The sequence below is a fragment of the Ictalurus furcatus genome, chromosome 4 (genome assembly GCF_023375685.1).
Source record: "Ictalurus furcatus strain D&B chromosome 4, Billie_1.0, whole genome shotgun sequence".
Classification (NCBI taxonomy): Eukaryota; Metazoa; Chordata; class Actinopteri; order Siluriformes; family Ictaluridae; genus Ictalurus; species Ictalurus furcatus.
The window spans coordinates 23,358,030-23,377,370 of NC_071258.1; the positions used below are offsets into that span (position 1 = coordinate 23,358,030).

The window sequence follows — 19,341 nt, forward strand, 5'->3', positions numbered from 1 at the left end:
AGCCACCCTACCTTATAGCCCAGACATTTGAAGAATACAGTAGTTTGCTGTCATGTGCAGGGAGTGACCAGCACTGGCCAGATATTGCTGAAGCTCCTTCAATGTTGCTGTAGGTCTCTTGGCAGCCTCTGTGATAGTTTTTTTCCACCTTTCATCAGTTTTGGAGGGACGTCCTGTTCTTGGTAATGTCACTGTGGCTTCTCATTTTCTCCACATGATAATGGCCTTCACGGTGGTCCATGGTACATCTAATGTTTTGGAACGTTTTGTCAAGAAAACACTACAGAAACAGGTGATCTTTATTCAGGATCTTTAATCAGAATCATGTAATTGATGAGAGATTTATTTATTTACTTTTGAGCATGAGTTGAAATGTGATTGGTTAATTCTGAACATAGTCACTTGCCTCATTATAAAAGGGCATGCACACTTATGCAGTCATAATTTATAATCCATGTTTCCCTAAAATATTTTTATTTGTTTTTCACTTTAATTTTAAGGTGAGACAAAATCTACTTACCCTACCTATCTACCTACCTGTTTAGTTTTCATAGAAATGTATACACACAGACAGGTGACACAGACTGTGCCTTGCCATTGATTCTATAAGATTCTTGATCTTGTACACCATTCTTCCAAAAGATATTCCCTCAATTGGTGTTTTGATGATTGTGGTAGAGAGCACTGTCTAAAGTCTCCCATAGGTGTTTTCTGTTTCTCACACCTCTGTATATAATTGCATCTGTAGTAATGACATTATTCTTTTGTCTTTGCAGTTTCAGTGTAACTCTTTAGTTTGTGTAATAACTTATGTTGTAGGATTATAGAATATATAAGTGAACCATGTTGCTGTTAGAGCTGTGACAAACACATTCCTGAGTTATGATCCATTTCTGTTTATTTCACTAATCCAAGTTAACATAGGGAACAAAAGGCTGGTGGCTTCAGCACACCACATTCTGCTGACTCAAACCGCTAACACTCCATTCTGTGTTGTTCACCCTCATCTTCTATCACTCTAGGCCTGGTTCTCTCCATCCACGATTCCCCCTCTCTCTCTCTAACCACACCCTGTTCACTATATAGTTCCCAATTTCATGACTGCAGCCTTTTTAATGTTACTTAGCATTATAATATCCTGCACTCATGAAGTTCTACAATGCACCACAACAGGATAGCATCCAGTTGATGTACCCTGATGGATATGGAATACCCAGACTGGACTATAATGTTTGAAGACAGCATATATATTGGGGTCTAGCACAGATCTTCTCTCTGATCCTGTCCAGCAGACTAATCTAGCAACCTGAGAAGAACAGGGCTAAGTGCACCCCTATGTCTGTTTAGTTTGTGTGTGCAGTGTTTGAGAGTGTGTTTTGTATCTCTATCAATTATGTGTGAGTGTCTGAGAGGGATTTTTTTTGTCAACTGGACACCATCTTCCAGCACAGGTGAGTACGTATGCTCATCTGAAGTTATAACATTGTTTTAAGCAGACTTCTTGCATTTTTTCCACTTTCAGCTCTGTAATCAGGGCTATATGTTATTATAATGTTACTGTATAGCATAACATTAACTATAACTATTTTGAATTTTATTATCATGGTACAATATTATGAAAAATTTAATATAAAAATAGACACTGTTATGGTTCACATATATGGTTGTAGAATGTAGAAACTAGAAGGCTCTCATTCCACATATGTGATCAGATATATTAGGGATTTTATAACACAACGGATAGTAAAATTAAAATTGGCAATGGGACCCAACAATGTTAAGAATTAAACACTACAGGAAGGTTAAGTGTCTATTTAGGTTGTCTCTAGCCTGTTTCCTGAGCTGTCTTTCCTTTTTGTAAATAATGTTAAATGTGGTGGTCGAGGTGAACAGGGAAGGCCGTCTGCATTGTTCTGCTGCCACACTTGTTTTATCTGAGAAGGAATTATGTGTACGAGTGTGTTTATCTGCTTGGGTGTAGCACAGACTTCCTGAAAGTGCCCATGGAAGAGATTCACATCAGATACAATCACTAGTTTATGATAAAATTGCTATTTTTTAATGTAATATCTAATGCTATCTGAGTTGCTTATCGTGTGTGTGTGTGTGTGTGTGTGTGTGTGTGTGTAAAACTTAGTACTAATCTCAAAAAAATAAATCACATTATACTAGTATGAGAGTGCTTTAAGGTATGTGCTCCAACCAATTCGCCAAGTCATGTGACACTGTCTCCCGGTCTATTATCTACACTTGAATGGTATCGGAACTTCATTCTGCTGACACTGAACTCCATGCCTAAATCCCACTGTTATAACTCACAACAATGTAGGCCTTTGCGCAGCTCACACAGACTAAATGTTAATTAGTACTGGATCACCAACACATGTCATGCAAAACAATTCAAATAATATCTGTCTGTTATTCATTTGGTCCTGGTTTTAGGATGACAGATCTGAGACCTAATTAAACATGCCCTATTATTGAATGTAACTCAGTGTGTCTGGTTTAAACGTGTACAGAAGAAAATATTTAAAGAATGCATTGCCAACTTTATAGCACATTAGCATTGAACATAGATGAAGATTTGCATCATGCTGGGGAAAATACTAGTACAAATCAACCATATCTACTTTACTGTTCCTTGCTTTCTTCCTACCACCCTACAATGACCATCCCTTGGGCTTTGTCCAGTTGCCATCCCTCCCTTCCTCCCTCCCTTCCTCCCTCCCTACATGGGCCATCCCTTGGGCTTCGGCCTGTTGCCCTTACTCCCTCCCTACATGGGCCATCCTGTGGGCTTCACCCAACTGCCTTTCTGCAAATGTAGTTCCATTTTCTAAATTAGCCAAGCTCAGTCAGGGCAGAAGGCTGGCTGTCAGAGGGCAGTGAGTGAATGTGTCTGTCTGTGTTGGTATTAATAATCATTTGAGATTTTTAGTCATGCACAGTTTCAAAAGGAGTCATTGATTACGGTAGGTACAAGGCTCTTTCTCTCCTTAAACTGGCCACCAAAGTGTGCTCTTTAGGGTGCTGAATAGATGCAACAGCAGATATATTGATATCTATTTGTGAACGTCAGCAATGAATGTTTATACAGAGTACACTCAATAAATAATGAAAACATGCAGAAAGCAGTTTTATAATGCAATATAAAAATGTGTATGTGACTCAAAACTTCTACCAATGTGCTGGTGATATATATGTGTGTGTGTGTGTGTGTGTGTATATATATATATATATATATATATATATATATATATATATATATATATATACACATACATACATACATACATACATACAACAGTGTAGTCTTTGAAATTGCATTACATTAAGTAAACAAATGTGTAATAACTGTGTTATGGAAGTATAAACCCATAAACTATCTATAGCAAAAGTGAAAAAGCTTTTAAAATTGTTAAGCTGTAATTTAAAGTTATGTACAGTCTTGTGTTTTCACAATCTCGAATTTGGATTTGGTATTATTTCCAGATGTAATACTATGTAACTGCTTTTTATCTGTTAGTTAGAGATTACGTTTGTATTAATGAGGGCCAAAGTGTAAATGATTTAGTGTTGACAGTTCTCTATTTTCTAAGGCCTTTAAAAGGTACTGTATAAATAAACGCTTGTGTCGCATGAAGCAGAATAAGGGGTGGTTTGTTGGAGAGCTTCACTTAAAAACACTCTCCTAGCATGATGCAATTCAGCAATGCTATCTATCTTAAAAAGGCTGCTGCTTTCCTGCTTAAAACCTGAAAAGTTTTTTTTTTGTTTTTTTTTTTAATTCTAAACTCCTTAAAAACATATTTATCTGTGCAATCAGTCAGGTCCTATAGGCCCAGAAGCAGAACTCTGGGACCAAATGTACAATGGCCAGAGTTATTTTAGCTGCACTGCATGACCTGTGTTTGCAAACTGATGCTAAATAACCATTTATCTGTGTTCAGTTTGTTATTAATTATAATTAAACAACTTTATGTGTGTGTGCTACTTTCTTTATGCAGTGCTGCAGTGCATTGTTGATATAATTTGTAGCCAGTGGTCCTCATGAGCTTGTGAGATTTATTTGTAGACTGGTACTGCCATATACACTTGACCTGAGCTATGAAGTATGCAGGCGTGTGTGTTTGTGTGTCCGTGTGTGTGTGTGTGTGTGTGTGTGTGTGTGTGTGTGTGTGTGTGTGTGTGTGTGTGTGTGTGTATTGGAGCTGTCTCTAAATTAGTTTTACAGAGAGGCAACAGCTGCAGTCTCCAGTCATAAGACCCAAGTCTCTGCATGCCATAACTTAGATAGCACTGTGTAGTGAAATCTTGGTGGTGTTTATTATTTTTGAACACACATAATAGGAGCTCTTTGTTTTCAAGTTGGTCTCATACACTGGTTTTTATTCAAAGTGTCAGTGTAGAATGGAAATGCAGACTAAAATCTGATTCCTACTGGAGGACAAAGTGAGTAAACAGAATATTGATTATAAAAACAGCATAGTTGTTTGTGTGCTGCTGATTGGGATTTTTTAAATTGATTGTAAAAACTCTCTCTCTCTCTCTCTCTCTCACACACACACACACACACACACACACACACACTACAGGTAAACGTAGTATATAACAGTGAGACATGTCCAAAGCTTGTTTTTTAGTTTTGCTGTAAGGCTTACGTAGGTAATGAGTAATGATAATCTATCACACCCACATTTTTTGTCCATAAATATCTGCCTCAAACGGCATCCAGTTCTTCGGTTGTGTCATGCAGTCTTGGCGGTGAGCTTTAGAGCACTGTATGACTTGTGGGCTCAGTTACCACTTGCACCTTGGTGAAATTCGGCTCACCATGTGGCAGAGCTCATTTATATGCAGATCAGTGTACCTAATTTGGATATAGCTGTGAAAACTAGTCTATTTAATCCATCCAGATTTAGTGAGTAGAAATAGATTTCTGATTAACTGGGCAGAAATTGAAACAAATGCTTTTTCAAAATAAAAGTACATCACGTAAAAGAAGCCCCACTACACAAAACAGGAGACTATTTTGAAATGTTGAAATAACAGCATACCTTCCATGAAATATCATACAAATATTTTCCTTTAAACATTTACTTTAGCCAACTTGCTTACTTAGGTAAAATGAAGGTATTCCTTTTAGTGGTGCAATACTGCAGAGTGTCTCCAGCAGTGAGAGTAAGAAATGTGTGTGAAACATGTTGACAGTCTAAAGATAGGTCTCAGTGCAGTGTAGGAATGCCTCATAGTGATCCCTACCTTTTAAAATAATGAATAAATCTTTTGTTTCTCCACAAAGCAGTCTGAAAATCAATGGTCCTCCATTTATTTTGTGCTAAAAAAATACAACTATTTATTTCATTCCAAGGATGTTTTAATTTCATTAGCTGTAATGAACTAAACTCGCATTCTCTCAGCTCTTTATTATTTAAGAGTACATAATTTAACACTGAGAGAGATCCAGTGTTTAGCATTTGATTCACACACATACATGTCATTCAAATGCTAACACACACACACACACACACACTCATAACAGCACAAGACACAGAAATGTTTTCATTTATAAAAGTTCTTACTTAGAGAGACAACAGGAACCTGTTTCAGTAAAACGGTCCTTATAAATATATTACTTATAAACAGAAATGGGGTTCATTTATCCAGCTTTGATGTTTTTGTAAGACGTTCTTCTACAGAACTACTCCTTTGCAGCAACAGTCAGAAATGATTAGGAAACTAAAGTGGTATTTAATTGAATATGGAGAGATACCTGCTGTTATACTTTAACAGACATTGGCTGTAGCAAGTGACATAAATTTAGAGAAAATTCACTGGGGGAGACGTGTTAATTAAAATTAACCAATGAATATCAGGACAAGTATGTAGGGAGGACCATTTGACCAAAGAGTATTGAGAGCAGTGATGTTAACGCTTTTGTAGTACTCTTTTGCATGTGAATTTATAGATTGTGTCATTTGAACAATAGTAAGTTTAGCCACACTTTTATTCAAATATTTTTGTAAATGTGGTGGACACAACTTTATTGGAATGTACCATAATACCTGCTCCTGCACTCCAAAAATGCTGGGTTATTTTTTCTACCCAAACACTGTGTTGGGAATTATGGGTTATTTACTTGGGTCATTTTCTAAGTCTAAGTCCCCCACCCCAACACAACAGCCCAGCTCCTTGGGTCAAATCAACTTTTGTTTTACACAGAGACTGTTAGATTTATTTGGATAAATAATGTTTGTATCAATATAATTATCCATAAAACCATTATTGTACACTAGAAAAAGCAAAAATGTGTGACAACAGTCCAGTTTACATGACATTAAATGCAACGCTATCTTGTTTGTAATGCCCACTGGATTGTAAGTTGGTTACTCAGTGGGTTTTTTTGTGTGTGGATGTTTTAAATGTCTCCTTTGATCAGAATCTGACGTTTTCGTCTTAAATATGACTTATTTGAGTCATATACTACAAAGTCTACATATAAACACAACTTTAGCAGCTCTAGCATTACACTGCTGAACACCTTCTTGTGTATAAATAAAGGAGATACCATGCTGACATATTTGTTTATAATGACTGTATATTTGTCATTTTCTTAATGGTAAAAATAACCCTGAAAACATTAACCTAGCCTTTACATTAGCCTATATGCTGGGTTAAAATCAACAACCCAACTTGATGGTTAGTTTAGCCCACAATGTGTTCTGTCCTATATTTACCCAGCTGTTGGGCTAAAAATAACCCAATTTGGGTTGTTTTTAACCCAGTGTTTTTTAGAGTGTGACTCAGTTAGATCTGTCAATGTGTTGTGCATCATCAGACCTATGCTTTCACTCAATAAGTATACCCTGTACTCAACTGATAATGAAGAGTAACAGAGTTGTGTTGGAGAAATACATCTTTGGATCAATTTTTATTCACTTTGAAACTAAATCTTCAGATAGTTTCAAAGTTAGGATAGTTTGCCTATATCATGTATTTCCAGAAACATTTCAGTTTTTTGTTTAGAATGCACCATTTCCTGTTTCCATTCAGGAGAATGGGTGAGATGTCACTTCCAGCAGGGAGAGTTGAAAGAGAGAGAGAGAGAGAGAGAGAGAGAGAGAGACAGAGACGTTTTCTCACCATCTCTGTACAGTCACCAGACCAGTGAGAAATAGCACCTTTTAATACTGCTTATGTGAAAATGCATCATAATGCATCCTACCTAAAACATACAAAACCATACAGTGTACGTCACCAGACACAGCAGACTATAAACAAAAGCTGCTGTCCCACACTGGCAGAAGAAAAATTAAAGAGGTGCATAGGAGGTGTATTGCATAGCTTTAAGTGGAAAAATCTCATATCAGTCTTAGACTAAAGGTCAGTGTTGGCTGTTGTCAATTCACTGTTTATGAGAATACAATGAGTGGAAAGGCTCTTGCCAAAATAATTAAGATACCCAGAAAAGAATCCAGCAGTGTAACAGGATGTTACATTGGCCAGTAGTACTGCCCTACACACAAAAAAATTGTTATTTATAGCCTTATAAACAACATAAACAAATTTACTGCAACTCATTAAATAATGTGACAAAAGTAATTTGTCACATAATTGTTACGGGACATTATATACTAAATGTACCCAAGCTAGCGCAGTTTTATCTGTCTGTCAGTCTACCCGAGTGTGCGCAATAGACACATTCAGCCTGTTTACTCAACCAGATGCTAATCTGTTGATTATGGAGGCAGATGTGTCACAGCATTGTGCATCTAAATAAAGATCAAGTTTGAGCAACAACATTCCTGCAGACCACTCCTAGGGGTATAGCATCACATGAGTGCAGCTGCTTATTTCAATCAATTAGTTACATAACACACACATATGCCTACACATATACAGCAGAATGCAGGCAGTCACTCCACTGGACAAACTTCTGCTAACAAACTAATGTTCAATGACCCTGTGACTACAACTCCTGTCCTCTTTTGCATGCATTCCAATTGTTAAATATTACTCTAAATTAAAATAGTGCAGTCAGACAGCTGACCACTCAAATCCTCCACCTTCAGTCTGACTTTCTGCAACAGTCTATTATGTCTGCTATCTGCAGATTGATCACTATATTATGTTGAGTCCATAGAACAGCTCTGGGTGGGGGGATGGGGTCGAGAAGGACTTTTATACATTTATACATACTCATTTATACATATACATGTATTTATAGTCTCACTAGCTAACATGAGATAACTTAACAAGCTTTAGAGGATTTTAAGTCTTACTCATTTATAATCTTCACAGCTAATGCTAGCTAGCTAGTTAACAGAACAGGATATCAATGAAAATATTTGAGTGTCATGTACCCACTCACAAATCTTGAAGGGCCCACCAGTCCCACTCAAAGACACATTGGCTCATGTAGTTTAGTTAATCTGTGCACATAAACAAACCTAATAACATTCTGTAAATATTACTGGCATTTACATTTTTAACCGTATATCTTACATGTAGATTTGCACTCGGTCTCCTTTAGTGAACAGTGGATTAGTTCAACAAAGACTTCATGTACAAACCATAATGAACTTTCTTTTACTTTCATACTATTTGTTGTTACACAGATGAGGACGGGTTCCGTTCTGAGTCTGGTTTCTCTCAAGGTTTCTTCCTCACCACTGGCTCACTCAATAGGGATAAATTCACACACTTAAAATCTGTATCCTGTGTTTATATATTTCTGTAAAGCTGCTTTGAGACAATGTCCATTGTAAAAAGCACTATACAAATACAATTGAATTGAATTGAATTTACTTAGCTTTTACTGTACAGGACATTCCTTACACATATTATTTTACCCATTTCTGTAATCAAGATGAAAATTTTAGTTAGGTCCTCATTATGGAAATGCATCAGTTAATATACTGCAGCACAATGCAGAATGTGTACTACTGTACATCAACTGCTATTTTAAAAATCTCCATTATGTTATACTTCCATAATCCATAAACTACTCTGACTCCAATTAGACCATTTAATTTTTAATGATTGAAATGTTTTTATTTATAAGACAGCCTATTGATTTCAGCCTCCAAATATAGGAAATTTCACAATTCTTAATTCATATTTCATTAAAAAATGATACAGTGAATGGTATATTAGCATACGATTAATTTTGTCTACTTATTCAAATGTAATATTTTGTCAGCCATAAAATCTAAGACAAAGACATATCAGTATTTCTTACAGTGTATGTTCTGTATTTTCCCCTTACATATTTTTAACAATTGCCACTGTGATTTACTATTAAAGAACAATAGTGTGGAACTCTTAAAATTAACAAATTGTCTAATTTATCTAATTATTACAAATTATATAACTGAAATTATTATTTTTTTCATATTATAGACTATTTACATAAAGATGACAAACTTAAGCAAAATGCAATGCATTTGATTCTAGAAAATGTTACTTTTGAACACTGTATACAGTATGAAGAACAAAAGAACAAAAGTACAAAACCATGCAAAATTACAAAGGTCCAGGTGTCAGTGCCCTCATAGCTAGTCATGGCCATGGTTTTAATGTATATTTGCACTCATATATTGCTATCCGTTACTGGTATTTATTTTTATACAATGTTTGACTAGCTTGTAATTAAAATACTCACTGTACTAGTGTCTGGCCCACATTGTGGTTAACAGAATAATGACTTTATATAAGTGGGATAGCCACTTGGCTCTGCCTCTTGAAGAGGAATGAGAAATACGCAGTTTGACGGGGAACACCATTGGAATGGTTGATAGCAACCAGAGAAGGGTGTGGCACTGCATACTTACTTACTGCTGAGACTAAAAAGCACCACGGAAAGAATCTGAATGGTGTCCGGTAACTATAGCAATGTCTGTCATGATAAATTAAATAGTCAAGTCAACAAGCCTAACATTTTCATTTCTGTACAGCTATTATTAGTAAGTAAACATATTGCTCCATTAAAAATGTCATTATTTATATGTAGGTTTATGACTGCACAACAAACATCTTTAATAAAAATAAAATGAATTTGGTTGACAATTTTGAATTCATTTGGGGTTTTCTGTAATCAAAGATTATTACTTCAGTGGTGCTGAAAGTTCCAAAATTTTCTTTAATTTGCCAAGACCAAGGCCTCTTTATTTCTTGTTAGTGATCATGACTACATTGACTACAGCTGGCAGCTTCTCTGTGCCAACATAAAAAGGGTTTGTTTGACAGCACTCATTGGATGATTGACCAACACACAGTACTATGGGAAGTCCAAGGAGCACAGTGCAGATCTGAAAAAGAGGATGGTGGATTTACACAAGTCAGGAATGTCTCTTGGAGCCATTTCTAACCAATTGCAGATTCCAAGATCATCAGTTCAAACAATTGTACAAGTTATTGGGAAGTGTGGCCACTTTGCAAAGGTCTGGAAGAAGACCCAAACTGTCACCCTCAGCTGCATGGAAATTGACCATATGAACAAAGAAAAAGCCTTCTGGAGGAAAGCTTTATGGTCAGATGAGACAAAGATTGAGTTGTTTGGCCAAAATGACCAGAGGTATGTTTTAAGGAATAAAAGTGAGGCGTTCCCAAGAACACTGTACCAACTGTTAATCATGGTGGTGGTAACATTATGCTCTGGGGCTGTTTTGCTGCCAGTGGATGGAATAATGAAGGAGGATTACCTTAGAATCATTCAGCAAAAACCATCAGCCAGACGGATGAAACTTGGACACAATTGGGTGGTCCAGCAGGACAATAAACCCGAACACACATCAAGGCTGGTTGTGGAATGGAAAAAGCAGGCTAACATTAACCTTATGAAATGGCCTTCCCAAAGTCCTGATCTCAACCATATCAAAAATTTCTGGACTGTGCTTAAAAGTTGAGTCAGGGCCAGGAAACCAACAAATGTCATAAGGAAAATAATGTACTTTCCATGGCTCTGTAGCAGCTAAAACCATACAGGGATAGCTTAGTTGTGCCTCCCCTTAGCTAGCGACACCAAACTAGTCTAGTTAGAAAAGTTTTATATTTTATCGGTCTGGTAATCCTACAAACAGTAACACCCAAGGCAAGTTTTATTATAAATCCAGCTTTTTCTGATCATGTCACACATTGACATGCACTAAAATTACTGAAAGAACCAAGTTTCACTTTGTAGTGTATTTTTATAGATTTGCTAGGATTTAAAAGTAACATGAACATAAACTAATTAGAAATCTGATTACTTTTTACATGTAGCAATCAGGAATGTAATCCAATTATAATTTTAAAGTAATAATTAGTAGTCTGTAGTGGATTACTTTTTTTGAGTAACTTAGTAACCCAACACTGGAACTCAACCATGAGAAACCACAAGAAACCATATTTCATAATCATATAGAGAAACATAACCCCTGAGATCACCCATGACAGCTTTGATACCTCTCTCTTGTTTGGAAAAATGTGAACAATATCTAAACAACCATTGGATAATAGAAAATGAATGGTGATCCTTAATAAATCTTGTGGCAGAGCTATACGTCAAGTCATACATAAGTTGGTCTTTATAAAAGTCAAATTTGAAGTTTAATAAAAGGAACAGTTATTTCAGGCATGTTTTCGTTTTATATTATAGTACTTGTAGAAGATTTGGTGCCATCATGTGTCTCAGAGAACTGTGTTTGAAATGAAGTCTGACTTAAATGACAAAGTTTTCACTGAGATTTTAATGGCACAGAGGGAGCCCTTGGTCAAGGGGTAGTAATATATGGTTTTTGCACTAGAGTGCTCAAGCAAAATTACACAATTAAAATTAGTTGAAATTGGTCAATAACATCTTTTTTCTTGTGGCTCTGTAGAACTGATATTATTTACTGCTGATTATACTGCATATCTTTATATGACTTGATTTGTTTTCAGACTCAGACAGAGAATTGGAGGAGAGCCAATCTAATCCACCTGTGAGTTCACACACCTATTATTTTTATTAGCCATTGTGTCACATTTGTTGCACCATACTGCTAGTAAAGTGTCATCATAATAAATACACAATAACTTATTTGCTTTACATGTCATGCCACAACTCAAAAGGTATATGCTTCATATAATCCATATACAATAATCAGTACTCAAGTATTCTGTACTCAAGTCAGCTATTAGGAATTCGGCTATTTGGAATATCTTGGTTCCACTCTCGTACCTAACATGGCTGAGCAACATTGAGTATTCTGTCTTGTTTAGAAACTGGAATAGAACAAAAATACTGTCTGGTTTGTGATCCACAAGTATTATACAAGAGCATCTATTCTTTGTTACGTCTTCGTGTGAGCAGGTAAAAGAAAGAAGACAGTCACCTCCATTGGATAGCCCTCGCTCTGTTCCTCAAATCAGGCAGAGCCTCTGCATCTCCACAGAAGATCAGGACAGCCCAGAAAGAGTTGTGAGTGCCAGTTATGAGAGTCTCAAATTCTACTATAACTAAATATTTCCACAGCATTTTAATAGATAAGAAATTGAGCAAATTAGTGACAAATGTTTAAGTCATTAAAGGTGTAATGGTTATGTCAGCAAATTCTGTAATTTTTTAATTAGTAGAAAGGCGTAGTCCACACTAGTACAGGTAAATTTACACATGTTGCCTTTCCATCCTCACTAAAACAGTTTTTGACCACCAACTATGCATCTCCTCAAAACCACTCTTTAAAGTGGATAAATTTGAAAATGCCATTTTAACAATGCAATGAGAATAAGAGAAAACGTAGCTTTTTGAAAATGCTGATGTATGATTGTCATGTGATCTCCACAATTTGAAGACTGCTCAACTTATTTGGAGACAGTTTTCTGTATTGCATTTTAATAAAATTTTAATTTCACATTTGACTGCTTTGTATAGAATATGAGTGACACTCAGTACGTTTACATGGACAACAATAATCCGATAACCCGATGAAGACAACACTCTGATTAAGAAACTACCATGTAAACAGATTTCTGATTACCTTAATCCGACTAAAGTCATACTTGAAGTAAACACAAATCGAATTAAGACATGTACTGTGAGGAATTAGCCCGGGGAAGGGCGGTGTACAGACTCACAGGAGGCAGAAGAACGTTCACAAACGGTGGTTTATTGGTGCAAGGGTGAAGTGAGTGGGTTGTGAGGGGATGAGTGCGGGGCTTGTGGAGGCGTGACTGCCGGTGTAGCCTACTCGTGGCGGAGGCGGGATTCCCGAGACGGGGGCGAGGGTTTTCCCGGGCCGGCGTCCTCCGTAGGTGGGACTCTCACCACCCGGCGATCTTGTCCACGCTTGCACCTTTTGTGGGGAGAGAGAGAGAGAGAGAGAGATTAGCGGGGGGCGTGAGGTTACCGTCGTGCTCGGTGATTGCGAGTCGCTATGTCGCTGGAAAACACGCACGGGGTCCGTCTTGTCGCTACGGTATTGTCTTCTCTCGTACGGCCGGAAGCGCGCCCTTTTATCCTCCTCCGCCGTCGCCTGAGTGGTGGAATTTCTCCGTTGGGCCCGCCAATCGCTGGCCGGTGTCGCGTCCGTCCCGCCCCGCCGCGGCGGTCCTTCCGGCTGGCGGAATGTTCGGCACGAAGCTGCCCACGTCGTGCCGGTGCGGCAGTTGGAGAAGGAGCGATTTCCTTCTTGTGTGCGCCGGCTCTCTGCCCGTCGCGACAGTACCCCCCCCTCAGCTCCGAGCCTACTGCCGCTCGGTGGTGGGCCCAGAGGGTGTCTCGTCGTGAGAGCCCATCCGCATTACCATGCTGGGCCCCCGCCCGGTGCTTAACCTGAAAGGAGAAGTCTTGTAAGGCGAGGAACCAGCGGGTTACCCGGGCATTGGTGTCCTTCGCCTTGGCCATCCACTGCAGGGGGGCGTGGTCCGTTATGAGGACGAAGTGCCTGCCTGCCAGGTAGTATCTCAGCTCCTCGATGGCCCATTTTATCGCCAGTGCCTCCCGCTCGACCGCTGCATACTTCCTCTCGGCCGGGGACAGCTTCCGGCTGATGTAGAGGACCGGGTGTTCTTCCCCGTCGAAGGTCTGGGAGAGGACGGCGCCCAGCCCGGTCTCGGATGCATCAGTATGTACGGTGAACGGGAGGTCAAAGTCCGGGTTGTGGAGTACCGGTGCGCTGGTGAGGGCCCCTTTTAGGGCCTGGAAGGCCCTTTCTGCGTCGGCTATCCACCTGACCTGGTCTGGCTGTCCACCTGACCTGGTCTGGCTGGCCCTTCTTTGTAAGGTCTGAGAGGGGAGAGGCTACAGCAGAAAAATTAGGCACGAACCTGCGGTAGTAGCCCGCCAATCCCAAGAAGGCACGTACCTGCTTTTTCGATGTCGGACGCGGGTAGCCCTTCACAGCCTCGATCTTCTTTAGTTGGGGCTTCAGCATTCCCCGTCCGATGCGGTATCCCAGGTACTGGGCTTCCGTCAGCCCTAGGTGGCACTTCTTTGGGTTGGTGGTCAGGCCGGCCCCCCGGAGTGCTTTCAGGACCTCCCTGAGGTGGAACAGGTGGTCGGCCCAGGTGGAGGAGTGGATGACCACGTCGTCCAGGTAGGCCGCTGCAAACTGCCGTTGGGGCCGCAGAAGGATGTCCATTAGCCGCTGGAACGTGGCGGGCGCCCCGTGCAGCCCAAAGGGGAGAACCCGATACTGCCAGTGGCCGGTGGCCGTGCTAAAGGCCGTCTTGGGCCTTGCCTCCGGTGCGAGCGCCACTTGCCAGTAGCCTTTGGTGAGGTCCAGGGTCGATATGAATCGGGCTCTCCCCAGCCTCTCGACCAGGTCGTCCACTCTGGGGAGGGGGTAGCTGTCGAACTCTGACACCTGGTTCAGCCTCCGGAAGTCGTTGCATAGCCTCATGCTCCCATCCGGCTTCGGCACGACGACGACGGGGCTGGACCAGGGGCTGCTGGACTCCTCAATGACGTGGTCCCGCAGCATGCGACTGACTTCCTCCTCGATGGCCTGGCGCCAAGCCTCGGGGACACGGTAGGGCCTTTGTCTCACCACTACACCGGGAGGAGTCTTGATTTCATGCTGGACCAGCTGGGTCATCCCCGGGGTAGCCGAAAACACATCTGCGAACTGGTCGATCAGCTCGGTAAGCTCCTGTCTTTGGGCGGGGGTGAGGTCCTCCCCTAAGCCGACCAAGGTACCCTTGCCCCGGTCCGAGTCCTGAGCTGCGAACGCCGACACCACCGGGGCTGGTTCCACTCACTTTTTCAGCAGGTTTACATGGTATAGCTTCTCGTCCGTCCGCTTACCGGGCTGCTGCAGGCAGTAGTTGACCGGGCCCCGGCGCTCGAGGACGGTATATGGACCTTGCCACCGGGCGAGGAACTTGCAGGCGCTGCTGGGCACTAACAGGAGGACCCGGTCCCCCGGCTGGAATTCCCGGGGCTGTGCGGGGCGGTTGTATACCTTCTTCTGCTCCTCCTGCGCCGCGTGCATGTGCTCCCGGACGATGGGGCCCACCCTGTCAATCCTTGCTTGCATGTCCTGCACGTACTCGACGACGGAGCGGAAAGGGGATGGTTGCTCCTCCCAGGCTTCGCGGGCCACGTCCAACAATCCCCGCGGGCGCCGCCCGAACAGGAGCTCGAAAGGCGTGAAGCCCGTGGACGCCTGGGGGCACTCCCGAACGGCGAAAAGTACGTAGGGGAGGAGGAGGTCCCAGTTCCTCCCCTCCTCGTCCACCACCCGGCGCAGCATCCGCTTGAGGGTCTGATTGAACCGCTCGACCAGCCCGTCGGTTTGGGGGTGGTAGACCAACGTCCGGAGGTGCTTCACCTGCAACAGACGACACAAATCCGCCATTAGCTTCGAGACAAAAGGCGTACCTTGGTCGGTCAGAACGTCCTTGGGGATCCCCACTCGACTGAAGAGGAGTACCAGCTCCCTGGCGATGTTTTGCGAGGTGGCCTTGCGGAGCGGCACCGCCTCGGGGTACCGCGTGGCGTAGTCGACGAGGACCAGGATGTATTCATGGCCCCGGGCAGACTTGGGTAGGGGCCCCACGAGATCCATGCCCACTCGCTCAAACGGGACGCCGATAACGGGCAGGGGGATCAGGGGCACCGGCGGGGGCCTCCGCGGGGCCGTGCGCTGGCACTGCGGGCACTGTTGGCAAAAGGCCCGGACCTCCGCGTCCATCCCGGGCCACACGAAGCGGTCCCGCAGCTTCTCCAGGGTATTTCGGGCCCCCAGGTGGCCGCCGAGTGGATGGGTGTGGGCTAGGTGCAATAAGACAGCCGTCTTGGGTCGGGGCACCACCAGTAGGTCCACCTGCTCCCCGCGGCGGCAGGCCCGTTGGTAGAGGAGCCCCCCTCGGACGAGGAAGTACGATGTGGGGAGCCTCAGGTCTGGACTCTGGTCGACCCCCTCTATCACCCGTACCTGAGCCCAGCAGTGCTTCAGCCGGTCGTCCTCCTTCTGCTCCCGGCCGAACTTCCCCTCTCGGTTCACCTGGGGAAAGACAGACAACAGAGGGTTAGTAGCTTGGGGGGTCTTACCTTCTGTGGTGGCCTCTCCGTCGTCCTGGGCCAGGTAGGCCGGCCGGGCAGGGGTCCCCTTCGTACGTCGCCGCAATCTCCGGGGCTCGGCTCTCGGTACCACCAGGAATCCTGGCCAGTCTCGTCCCAGGAGGAGGGGCACAGGGAGTTCGGGGATGATTCCGACCTGGAGGGGCCAGGTGCCGGCTTCGCCCCGGATCTGGACCTCGGCTGAGGGGACTTCCCGGGTGTCCCCATGGACGCAGGTCACGGTGAGCGTCCCCCTTGGGCGGCGCTCCTCAGGCAGGATGGAGGGCCGGGCGAGGGTCACCGTGCTCCCGGTGTCCAGCAGGGCGGTTATCGGTCTCCCTTCGATCCACACCGTCAAGGAGGGCGCCTCTGGCGGTTGCTGCTGATGGAGGGCGCAGCCTGCCAGCCATGGTTTTGTAAGCAGCCGGGCGGCTTCCCTCTCCGGCTCTGTAGGCATGGGCTCGTCTCGGGGGTGTTCACAAGTGGGCGCCCTCTGGGGGTTCCTCCAGGTGCGGGGCCGGGTCTGGCGGTCGGACCGGGGGCCCGGGGCACCTGGGGGCCGATCGAGGTGCTGCTGCTCCCCGGGGTCGAGCTCCAGGGTGGCCAAGGTTCGCTCCAGGACAGTTAGGAGTTGCTCGGGCGTAGTTGGGGCGTGTGCCCCCACGGCCTGTCTCTCTGCCCGGGGTAGCGCCCTCAGGAAACGGTCGACCGCCACTTTCTCCGCCACCTCCGAGGCGGTATGCCGATCCGGCCGGAGCCATCGTTTGGTGGTCCGGATGAGGGCGTTCATCTGGCAACGTGGTCGGGCCCCTGGTCGATAAACCCAGCGATGGAATTCAGTAGCAGCCTGGCCAGGGGTTCGGCCACACCATGCCAGGACTCCCTCCTTCATCGCCAGGTAGTCCGCGGCCTCCTCCGGCTCGAGGGCATAGTAGGCTGTTCGGGCCTCTCCCGTGAGCAGTGGACCAAGGACGCGTGGCCAGTCGTCACGGTCCCACCCCTCCCGGCGGGCGATACTCTCGAAGGCTTCGAAATACGCCTCGAGGTCCTCTTCGGGGCCGAGGGGGGGTAGTAGGCGGCGGGTCTCGCTACTTGCGTCGGGGAGAGGCACGGAGGCGGCGGGGGTCTCAGTCCTCATGGCGATCAGTGTCTGTGTGGCGACCTGAAGGCTCTCGGCGAGCTGCTGCGTCACAGCGTGCTGCTGGAGGCTTGTCTCCAGCAGGTGTCGCAGGGTATGGTCCATTTTGTGGGGGGGGGGGGGGTTTCTTTTTCTCCCTCTCGTTTGTTTTTTTTTGTGGTAGGCGAGTCTGTACTATGCCCGCATTCTCCACCAGTGTGAGGAATTAGCCCGGGGAAGGGCGGTGTACAGACCCACAGGAGGCAGAAGAACGTTCACAAACGGTGGTTTATTGGTGCAAGGGTGAAGTGAGTGGGTTGTGAGGGGATGAGTGCGGGGCTTGTGGAGGCGTGACTGCCGGTGTAGCCTACTCGTGGCGGAGGCGGGATTCCCGAGACGGGGGCGAGGGTTTTCCCGGGCCGGCGTCCTCCGTAGGTGGGACTCTCACCACCCGGCGATCTCGTCCGCGCTTGCACCTTTTGTGGGGAGAGAGAGAGAGAGAGAGAGAGAGAGAGAGAGATTAGCGGGGGGCGTGAGGTTACCTCGCACGGGGTCCGTCTTGTCGCTACGGTATTCTCTTCTCTCGTACGGCCGGAAGCGCGCCCTTTTATCCTCCTCCGCCGTCGCCTGAGTGGTGGAATTTCTCCGTTGGGTCCGCCAATCGCTGGCCGGTGTCGCGTCCGTCCCGCCCCGCCGCGGCGGTCCTTCCGGCTGGCGGAATGTTCGGCACAAAGCTGCCCATGTCGTGCCGGTGCGGCAGTTGGAGAAGGAGCGATTTCCTTCTTGTGTGCGCCGGCTCTCTGCCCGTCGCGACAGTACACACCTTAATCACACTGTTAACGTCGTGTGGGAGTTTTCAACGCATTGTGAGACAGGACAGATACACTCATGGCAGTGCTCAACCGGTTGATGGCCAACAAGAGAGCACGGCTGCATCCGAAACCGCGTACTTACCTGCTATATAGTAGGTGTAATACATGTACTTCAGCTAATATACAGTATCTCACAAAACACAGACCAAATTTAACACAATTGCTCCCCATTCACACCTGAGACCTTGTAACACTAAGAAGTCACATGACACCAGGGAGGGAAAATGGCTAATTGGGCCCAATTTGGACATTTTCACTTAGGGGTGTACTCACTTTTGTTGCCAGCGGTTTAGACATTAATGGCTGTGTGTTGAGTTATTTTGAGGGGACAGCAAATTTACACTGTTATACAAGCTGTACACTCACTACTTTACACTGTAGCAAAGTGTCATTTCTTCAGTGTTGTCACATGAAAAGATGTAATCAAATATTTACAAAAATGTGAGGGATGTACTCACTTTTGTGAGATACTGTATATTAGGTAAGTATACGGTTTCTGATGCAGCCCACAACTTCAAGCAGTCGTCTATTTGCACGTTTAGCATGACAAATAATTAACTGCACTTGAAGCTTCCGTAAAATTAAAAATGAAACATCCAAAACTGTATGTAGATACGTGAAATTCTGGAGGGAACATTGGACGGCGTGGCGAGGGGACGTAATGACGTGTGCCGTTAATCGCTCTATGTTCTACAACATGTAAAATGGAAACATGAAAGGAATATTCTAAAAGCGACTCATGTAAACACCTTAATCACAATATTGTCTTATTCAGAATACGGTCAATAATTAGATTATTGCTGTCTGTGTAAACGTAGTCACTGGGG

The 19,341-nt window shown here is 44.1% G+C and overlaps 2 protein-coding genes across 2 annotated transcripts in view; one reads left to right on the forward strand and one right to left on the reverse strand.

Moving 5' to 3' along the window:
* The first annotated feature begins 220 nt into the window (after positions 1 to 220).
* Positions 221 to 19,341, forward strand: part of prx (periaxin) — a 39,041-nt gene continuing 19,920 nt past the window's right edge. Inside the window, exons 1-4 of the mRNA XM_053622275.1 lie at positions 221 to 242; positions 7,054 to 7,167; positions 11,923 to 11,963; positions 12,335 to 12,442. Of these exons, the coding sequence (XP_053478250.1) occupies positions 221 to 242; positions 7,054 to 7,167; positions 11,923 to 11,963; positions 12,335 to 12,442 (285 nt within the window). The remainder of the gene's footprint in view (positions 243 to 7,053; positions 7,168 to 11,922; positions 11,964 to 12,334; positions 12,443 to 19,341) is intronic.
* LOC128606338 (uncharacterized) lies at positions 13,353 to 17,768 on the reverse strand. Its single transcript, XM_053622375.1, is given in 2 exon segments — positions 13,353 to 14,185; positions 14,187 to 17,768. Coding segments are annotated over 2 exon segments (4,401 nt in total). The 3' UTR covers positions 13,353 to 13,366.